Source organism: Pogona vitticeps, chromosome 14 (assembly GCF_051106095.1).
Source record: "Pogona vitticeps strain Pit_001003342236 chromosome 14, PviZW2.1, whole genome shotgun sequence".
NCBI classification, from domain to species: Eukaryota; Metazoa; Chordata; class Lepidosauria; order Squamata; family Agamidae; genus Pogona; species Pogona vitticeps.
In genome coordinates this window covers 1,106,892-1,116,691 of record NC_135796.1, presented here as the reverse complement: position 1 = coordinate 1,116,691, position 9,800 = coordinate 1,106,892, and the positions used below count along the sequence as shown (strand labels likewise).

The 9,800-nt window shown below is 46.8% G+C and overlaps 2 protein-coding genes across 2 annotated transcripts; one reads left to right on the top strand and one right to left on the bottom strand.

The window, feature by feature from the left end:
• Nucleotides 1-2,944: 2,944 nt before the first annotated feature.
• TRIAP1 (TP53 regulated inhibitor of apoptosis 1) lies at nucleotides 2,945-4,644 on the bottom strand. The gene is made up of 2 exons (XM_072983755.2): nucleotides 4,427-4,644; nucleotides 2,945-3,981 (listed from the first exon to the last, which is right to left on the bottom strand). Exons 1-2 carry the CDS (start codon nucleotides 4,574-4,576, stop codon nucleotides 3,898-3,900), a joined length of 234 nt encoding a protein of 77 aa, XP_072839856.1. The 5' UTR covers nucleotides 4,577-4,644; the 3' UTR covers nucleotides 2,945-3,897.
• Nucleotides 4,641-9,706, top strand: GATC (glutamyl-tRNA amidotransferase subunit C). Its single transcript, XM_078381906.1, has 4 exons — nucleotides 4,641-4,844; nucleotides 5,175-5,341; nucleotides 6,752-6,855; nucleotides 7,861-9,706. The coding sequence occupies exons 1-4, from the start codon at nucleotides 4,722-4,724 to the stop codon at nucleotides 7,920-7,922; spliced, it is 456 nt and encodes a 151-aa protein (XP_078238032.1). The 5' UTR covers nucleotides 4,641-4,721; the 3' UTR covers nucleotides 7,923-9,706.
• Nucleotides 9,707-9,800: the final 94 nt, after the last annotated feature.

Genomic DNA, 9,800 nt, shown 5'->3' with positions numbered 1-9,800 from the left:
AAAAGCACTCGTACAGCAAGGCTTCTGGGAGGGAAGGAGCCACACTCCTTTGGTTGGTTCTGAGCACCTCACATTCCCAGCTCAAGGAGCTTGCTTTATGTCCTGGTGAGACAGGGAACGACAAAGCAACAGATACTTGCATTATGCATTGCTGATTTTTATTACAAAAATAATTCAAAAGCAGGGTGCAGTACAAGCAAAACACAGCAGAATCATGCTGCCTGTGGTTAAAAGCAGGGTGCCCAACCACACCTAAAGAGTGCAACAATGGAAACTGCAGCTAGAAGCTAAAGTGCAAGATTAGGTGTTTTCAGCTGGTGTCATAAAATTCAGCTAGCTCTCGGAAATGTTTGTTTAAACGAAAGCTGTAGATGCACCTTTGGGGTTTTAGGTCTTGTAAGTGCTGCTGATGGCTCCAGAGAGCGTGGTATGTAGTTTGGGGGGGGGGGGTTCTCATCATCACCGGGGTGAAACAGCATCTTCTTCATCCTCTGCCCCTGAGCCAAGCCTCACTCCCCTACTTGAGTAGGGGGCACACTGACTGGGGAAAACGGGGGGGGTTAAATCTCTTGGCCTTCTGCCCCCAAGCCTGCTTAGTACAACAACCTAATTAAAGTGGCTCAGGGGGCTCTTTGAAGGGAACAAAAAGGAGAGCGAGAACGGGTGCACAAAGAGAGGTCGGAAACCAGAAGTGGCTCTCACCTAATCCACCCCTGCCAGGAAGTCCACCAGCCTAGAGATGGGCAGGGTATGAGTATCTGGCTACACAGCCCCCCTGAAACTGGTTCTGAACAGCAGGCCTCTGACATCCACAAAACAATTACACCAAGAAATACTGAATGTTGCTCCTGGAAGAATGGTTTTGCATTAAAATGAGGTGCAGATCCAGCTTGGGCCTTCCTTTGCCCGCTCCCTCCGCAAATCAAAACCAGAAGCGAGCATCCACCCATTTCAGGTTTTAATTCCAATTTTCCAGAGCATGGAGGGGTATGTGTGCAGTCTGTGGCTGTTCGTGGGGGTAGAAAACTGCCCTTGTTGGGACCCACCACCACCAACCCTGTCTGGGCAGACTATCTCCTAGGGAAGGCTGAGAATTAGGGGACGAGGAGAGGACGAGCTTTTACACATTGTGCTTTGGGAGTTCTGCTGTCTTCCTGCAGTAACACTCCCTGGGAAGCAAGCGGGCAACTCTCTTGTTCGGTGTGAGAAAGATTCAGCCCTGTGCTGCTAGAGAAGTCTGTCCACAGGTACAGAGTCACAAATGATCTGTGAATTTCATTGTATGGGTATTCTGTGTATATAGTTACAATGACAATAAATTATTATTATTATTATGATACAGTACATCAACCTTCTTCCAAAACGACCCAAAAGCAGAGCAGCGCCCACATTATCTGGGGAATTCTGGGACTGGAGTCCAAAACAGTAGCATCTCCGACAAAGGGAAAGCCCATCAGCAGCCACTGCAGCTCAACCCTCTCTTTTCCAAGCATGATTTCTTAATATTCCTCTCACTGCACACATGCAGGCACAGAGTCACTCAGTGACAAGGTGCCTTGGTTTTACCAGAAGGCATCACATCTTTGAGATTCTCTGTGAAGCACAGGCTGGTAGCTAATGTTTGGACTGGGGAGGCCTGCAGGCAAGGTGCCCTCCGCCCCTCCCTGCCAAGCTCCTGGGAGAAGTGGGCCCTAATAAAGAAAGCACCATGGGCCATGCCCAGCAAGCTTATGGGGAGGGCAGGAGGTGTCACCAGAGCAGCATGTACAGTACAAGAAGATTTTAGGGGCCTTGTTTGTGTTTTTGAAAGAGTCTTGTGTGTAGGCATCCTTCAGTCTCGAGAGACTATGGTATTGTCTTAAGAGCCAGAGAGATACCAAGACGAGTGGCTGCAGCTGCTGTTTTGCCTCCAAATGCCTCTGAAGCCCGAGGAAACCCTGCAGAGCAGGCTGCTGTGTTCTGTGCCCCGGGCAAGTGTGTTTTGCTCAAGGCAACAGCAGTGAGCCCGCCCCCCACCCCCAAATTTATGCTTTTAGTACTTTCCTTTCTGACAGCCAGTGTGGGGCAGTGGACGTATTGTCAGGCTATGAGTCAGGAGACCTGGATTCAAATCCCAGCTCGGTCGTGGGAGCCCACTAGGAGAGGCAATGGTAGAATCACTCCTTGAATATCTCATAAGCCTGATGCAACCTGATGGCATATCACACACACAGAGCCGCCTTTAAAACGGAAGTGCCTTTCCCAATGACCAAGGAAAAGAAAAAGCAAAGTGTGCTGCTTATATACCTCCTCATAGTGCTTGAGCACTCTCGGGGGGGGGAGGGGAGGTTACAATTTAGTTATGCAGGCTACACTTAGCGCACGCACACATGCTCCCAGCAAGCTGGGTACTCAATCAACCAGGAGGATGGAAGGGCGAGTGAATCTCGGGCCAGCACCCTGGGATTGAACCTGGATTGTGAGCAGAGTTTTGGCGGCAGTACTACAGTTTAACCACTCTACCACAAGCCTCGTGGTTCTAAGCTGACAGCAAACTGATTCATAGATAAGGTACCAGGTGTCTAAATCTACAGCGTACAAAGACTACAGCATTCCCTTGCTCCAGGCATTAACCAGGGCAAGCTGTGACTTTTATTAGCGTTCCACCCAAGGCTGATTTCTGTGGCAAAACCAAAAATACATCAAGGTCATCCTGTAGGTTGCTACAATAGCAGGATGATAATCCAGTTCCTCCCATAAGATACGTGAGACAGAATAGTGAGCAGCACGCAAGGTCTTTTTACATGGACCTGGATTTCTACTAATTTTCAGTGGGTTTGAGTCTGCTACCATGACAACCAGGAGAACCAACACTTAAAACTACCATGGAGGGATTTATATATATTAGGATCCCTGCCACCTACATGTTACTGTTGTCGATTTACCTTTCTATAGAGGCAGCCAGTTAAAACAAAACTCAGTTGCTTTAATTGGGTGAAGGGAAGGGCAGTACTGGGTGTACTCCCAAAGGTGCATACAAAACCATCATTTGGGGGGGGGGTCCCTCCTTCTCTCCCAACCCATATACAACACACTGGTGCAGAAGATAATAGTATGTGCAAGAAAGGAGCTTAAAGCACCTGCCATTCTTAAGAACAATTACCTATCAATTAAATCACCTCCTGTGATCACTGGCCACACCTAAGAAGGGCAAATTTAATTTTAAAAGTAGGATTCTTCCCTTTGAGAGATGAAAACGAAGAAGCTTACACCTGAAACGTCAGGCCTGTGAGTATGGGAGGGAAGATGAACTTCAGAAAATACTCTGAAGAACAAGCAAACGGCATATGAGGCTTTGTCTTGTAGAGAAGGCACAACGTTTCCGAAGCATAATTCTGCCTGAACACTGAACTCCTTATCCCTCTGTAACTTACATACACCACCACCACCACGGGGTAACCGGAGGTATTTTCTGCTAGCCCTAAACACGGGACTGTGAGACAGGGAAGATGTAAGCAAACAATATTCCAACAGAAGCTATCAGTGCATCAATCAAAGCCCCTGATATTCATTTGAATACTTCTGTTTGGAGGTTTTCATACATAAAAGTGATCAGCAATCAGACCTACGCTTCTCTCTGATTCTAGTGCTAAAAATACATTCAACCGAAAATCCGGAAAAGCCGCCCCACCCACCCCACCACCAAAATATGCAAGCGTAGAGATGATAAATCTCTCCCCAAAGGTCCGTAAAACTGCAAGAGCGGCTCCTGGATCTGAGGCAGGTGGGAGTGTTGTCCGAGAAAGCTCCTCACTCGGAAAGCCTTTTTCAGCCACTGCCTGAGCAGAGCAGCCTCCTCCGTTTGAGGACCATGGCTTCCCACCGCCGAGAAGATCTTTTTCTCCGGTGCCATCCCGGTCAGGAAGAGTTTTCTGGCTTCCCTTGGCTGGGGCCCATGAATTCCAGCCCTTCAATTGGGATGTCCTTCTCCTTTATAGCTTTCTGGAAAAGAGAGGAGGAGACGAAAGCTTATTTCAAGAACGCCCAATTCTGCTCATGCTTGAATCGTCTTTTTTCTTTCTTTTCACTTTAAAGGTCAAAAAATCCGAGCTATTTTCATGAAGTCAAAAAATCCTCTTTTCCCCCCGTTACAATCGTCTAAAATCGGGTTTTTCACCATTATAATCGTCGAAAAATCCTCTTTTTTCATTTTAATGTCAAAACCTCCATTTTTTTTTCATTTTAATCGTTTAAAAAAAGTTTGTTTTTAACCCTTAATCCCTCCCTCCGCCCATAAAATGCTCCCCTCCCACCCCAGCGCCCCCCGGGAGGGTCTGAGGCGTCCCCTTCCTTCCTTCCTCCCTCTCCCTCCGCCCGCCACCCCGCGGCGCTCTGCCCATGCCCAGAGGCGCCCTCGTCCCCGCCCCCCCCCCCGCGGCCCGCTTGCCTGGACGCAGAGCTGGTAGCGCTCGAAGAGCCGGAAGCAGGGGTCGCCGCCGCCTCCCTCGCCCTTCAGGAACTTCTCGGCGAACCACCGGTTGAAGCACTGGTCGTAGTCGCGCTTCAGCTCCGTGCAGGCCTCGCCCACGCTGTTCATGGCGGCCGAAGTGGGGGGGGGGGAGCGGAACCGCTGAGGCCGGGCTCTCGGGGTCGCCCGGAAGGGAGCCCGCAACGCGCACGCCCCCTTCGACGCCACTTCCGGTCCGGCGCCGGAAGCGGAAGCGCACCGCCGAGGAGCCGGCATGTGGGCCCCGCGCGTCTCTCGGGGCTTCCGCGCCGCCTTCGGCGCTCGGAGCGGCTTCCCTGGAGGGGCTCCTGCCCCACCACCGGCGACGAAGAGGCCGGAGGGGGCTGGAAGCTGCTCGGTGAGGCCCGGAAGGCCCAGAGCTTATGGGGAGAGGGACCGGAAAAGGACAGGGGGGAAGGGTGCCTCTGAGCATAGGCAGAGTGATCCCTTAACCCGCCTCAGAAGTTCAGAGGGGGCAGCTCTCTGCCCCAAGGAGCTTACCCTGAAAGCCCAAAGGTGTTTGGGGCCGAGGCACGACTTGGGGGGGCAAAGAAGGAACACCCCACTTCTTATTGATTTGTTTTTTATTTTTAATATTTAATTATTTATTTATTCGTTCATTCATTGAATTCCTCTTTATTTCATTCTTATTAATTCTTATCTGCCTTTGTTTTGTCTCTTTCTCAAGAAAAAAGTAACTTTGGAACTGCTGGATCATTTGGAGCACCTGGCCCTTGTTGATTTCCGCAACTGGGAGGGCGTGGAGCGTCTGGAGAAAGCAACTGAATTCGCTGACCAGCTTCACTCTGTTCCAACAGATGGGATAGAGCCCATGGATTCAGTATTAGAAGACAGGTAACTAACAGGAGCGCATATTTCCTATCAAAATGTATACTGGTATGTATGTTTATCCCCTGCTTAGAATGATATTGCTTGTTTCTTCTTCTACATAGGCTTCCCTGTAGTTACTAAAGGCTGCACAGTACTCCAGGGAGGAGATACGACCTAATTCTCATTACACCTATGGACCTAAGGGAGGGTTCCACAAAATCTACTGGTGTTCTTTATGTTAGTGCATCGTATAGGCAGGTGTTGATTTGAAGGTTTACCAGCAAGATTTATTTTTTTACTATTGGATAGCTGACTGTTTTAGGTTTCTGGCAATTCTAAGATTATTAGCTGGCTGGATCACCCAGTGGTTTATGTCTGGCTACAGAGCCAGAAGTTGGGAATTCTTGACAGGTTGGAGTAGATGATCCCTAGGGTCCCTTCCAGCTCTGCAGTTCTAGGATTATTATTTAGCTGTGCAGGAAATGTATAGCTACAAACAACGGCTGCTATTTGTTACCCTTGAAACAAATTGTCAGCACATCATTATACAGAACCATGCAACCCTTAAGAATTTTTATTTTTAGTCATAAGCAAAGCGTGCTGCTTATAAGAATATAAGAACATAAGAATCTCTCATATTTAGACTCTATTGAGATTTAAGTTGCACTGAAAGGAGATTCTGACTAAACACGAGGAGGAACTTTCTGATAGCAGGAGCTGTTCCGCAGCAAAAGGGACTCTCATAGATGGTAGTAGATTCTCAAACCCGTTCTTGTGCTATAATGGGTTGAAAATGTCCATCTTCACCGACAGATAATGTGGTGGCTGCTATTGTTAATAGTGAAATCTTTTTCAGGATATCTTCTATGTAAGGTTCACTGGCACTTCTGTTCATGTAGTGAGGACTGGGGGCCTAAAAGATTCAGGAAGTATTGAGAATGCTGTAGACATCTGCTAGTCATGGTGGTCAAAGTGATTCCCTGTATTCACTGCTGCTCTGGCTCGGATTCTGAAGCGGGAAGGCATCCTCTTTCTTGCTGAGCATTTCTCTATCAAGAGCTTGGATGCTTATGAAAGTGGTACGGATTTCTCTGTATTGTTTTAAAACGTCTGTGGCCATAGGATGTGTAATTTGAACTAGTCTCCCAAAAACAAAGTATTAGGTGGTAACCAACAGGGAAGGAAAGCTGCACCAGACGCGCTAGTTCCCCCCGAATGGAAGATGATGGGTTGGAGGGCAACTAAAAAGCTCTTGTAGGAACTCTGTAACGTAACTCATTCTAGCCCTGTGGGATCAGGGCTACAACTTGATCTTTGACCAGGAAACGATATGGGGTTTGATTCTGCAGAAGCCATCAAGAGAGTTGATTCAAGTGTTGGTTGTTGTGGGTTTTTCGGGCTCTTTGGCTGTGATTCAAGTGTTGTTCCCCTCAGGCACCTGTACCTCAGGGAGGATAACATTACAGAAGGGAACTGTGCAGAGGAGCTCCTGAAGGCAGCTAAGCTCACCGTTGAAGACTACTTCATGGCTCCACCAGGTAACATCTTGCCTTTTGCATAAAGGCCTTGCCTGAAAGTTCCACAACTCTTATCCAGGTGTCCGCACGTGTGTGAAAGAGGAGCTTTTCAAATGTTACTTCTTAACTTTTTTCAGAACTCATGAAACTACCTCATGCTTTTTTCAGAACTCAGACTACAACCTAACAGTTCAGCTAGTGTCCTTGCGGTGGGGAGAGTAAGGAAACATGTGCACTAAGAAAAATAAGGATGTCAGAGCAACCCGGACTTTTGCAGCCGGGCTAAAACTCAGTAAGCCTCTGTAAACTGCTGCTGAACTGCGCAATTGTGATTTTGCTAGATGTGAACGGGAATAATGAGTTACACAGGGTATTAGAGCTATACTGCTGGCCATCAGAAAGTTAAGAGCTTTCTAAGAACTTTCTCAGGCCTGACAAAGTGGCCTTGTCCACGAAAGCTCCCATTAAAAATACAGCAGTTAGTCTTCAAAGGTGTCACGTTTTTGTCTTTTTCTTTTGCCTGATATGGTGGCACAGACTAACCCAGCTACCTCTTCTAAAACTTCATTAAGAACAGCTCTATTGTGAGATCAAACCAAACACCTACTGGGCCAAGCATCATGTTCACAGACTGGCAGCAAGCCCCCTCCTGCTTAAGCCACCCTCAGTGTTTACACTGAGAGGCATAGGAACTTTGATCTTACAGGGAATCTATAGGTATCCTAAGTAGCAACTATGTATGGCCTCCTCTTCCATGAAGGTGGTCTGTGAGCATTTACTAGGAATTGCCCCCCCCCCCCAGCCACAGTGGTAGGAAACCCTTGACTGTTTAGAGGTTCTGGACTAAAGCTTCCACAGTTGCTCATGCAGGGTGGGTCAAAGGCAAGATGTGGGTCAGAACATCTGAAAGACCCAAAAATTGCCATTCTGATCATACCATCATAGGTTCCCCTCCCTCCCCCCGGTTATGCTGGACTGGCTCCAGTAGGTCTTTTAATCCCAGACGGGTTTTATTGTTTGCATTAGGTAACATCCCTTTACCAAAACTGGAAGAGAGAGAGAGTTTTCTCAAGAAGGAAGAACCCTAGACGGATGATGTGCCCAGACTTGACTTCTTTAGTCACTGGACTCCAGGCATGCAGTTGCATCTAGGATGAAACCACCGCGTCACTTGCATAGCTTCAGCTCTCATTGTGAAACAATGGCTGGAGTTCACTGTACTTAAGCCCTTGTGGCTTAAGTTGAGCTTGCATCGGAGACAGAAAACACTGTTCCTTAAAGTACCGTTCCCAGTCTGTCCTGCCACCTGTGCATTCGGGGACATGCATTCGGGGAACTGTAATCCACAAAAGTAACTTATCCTGTCTGTGAGTTCAAGGCACCTACGCTGCGTCTGACTGTGGCTGAAACGTTTTTAACCATAGGAAGGAACAAACTGTGGTCTGGGAAAACGGAAAAGCTGAGATGGGACGCGTCGCAGCCAAAACGCTTCTAAAAACACGACTGTGGGAAAACTGTATGGAAGAGTATAAAACAAGGGCATTCAAGCTCTGCCCCATTAAGACATCCAAACTGTAACCTAGAAGAGACAAGACTACATACTTTGTGTTCTGAGAAGCGGACTGATGTAACTGCAGAGAGCAAGGTCTCCTGGCCTTGGTTGATAGAAGAGTATTTAGGACGTGAAACATTGTCTCATGTCTCTTGACAGAGATTTTTAAAAAAGGAAGAACCCAAACATACCTCAGCGAACAGTTTCAGACCCCCCAAAATACTAGGTGCTACACAAACATATGCATAAACTTTACTTTAAAATGTATACTGCGTTCCATCCCCTTTCAGATTTGTGTGGGTGGGTGGGAGAGGGAAAAGTCGGTAGCACTTTGCAGATTAATAAATGTCAAGTCAAGGAGTCAAGCTGTTTTATATACCAAACTTTTGAGAAGGGTACAAAACATGGCAGTTCACTGAAAATGATGAAGTCTGTCTTCCTGATAAATATACCATATGCTTTTGAAATTTATATGCTGCTTTCACGCTGTTATTTCATGATACACATGGCTTATTAGAGATATGCAAAATATACTATAAAATGGTTGAAAACTGGATCATTGAAACAAACAAATGGTATGTGGCTCTGCATGAAAAATAAAAAAAAAACCTAGCCATGTCCTTTGGACCAATATCAAACATATTAGACAAAAAAAACATGAGCTAAACATCGAGACTGACCTATTTAACTATGGCTTTTGGAGAGCATGTCCACTTCCTGCAGTGTAAAACTTATGTGACTCATTTATGTGCATGACCAAGTTGGGATAGATAATGGACAAAGTGACAGTAGTTCATTTAGTAAAGGAACTGGCTGTCAGGCAGTGAATAATTTCACTTACCCGCCTGCAAGAATGGCATTGTTGGCAGAAGCAGTGAATTGTGGGAACCACTGTAGGATTTTTATGATTAATAATGACTTAAGAAGCCTTGATTGCAATTAGCACTAGGATTGATTTTGATATCCAAGACTGAGGATCGATCAACCCAGTTATACACAGCCTGGTGGCCTATCCTTTTACTAAAAGAATCGCGGTCACTTCATCGGGTATCTGTTTCCTTGCCTGGTCATGGAGCCACACGTACATCCGTCAGTCGTAGTGTTGGTTTTATGTTGGCCAAGGTGGACTAGATCCCCGAAAGCTCACATTAAAATACTGTATAGCAGTTCGTCTTTAAGGGGCCACGTAGTGTTTTTTTTGGGGGGGGGGGGGGCTTGGTCTCGCTTGCTTTTTCTGTTTGTTTCTTTTTTTTGTATTGATGGGCTTGCTCAGATCAACACAGCTGCCTCTTTGAAATAAACGGTGGTTCCGATTTTTAATTGGGCATATTAATTTATATATCAGAACAGAAAATTAGTTTTTGGATGCTGCCAAACTAAACAGACTTGTGGAGTTCAAATTTCCCCCCAACAC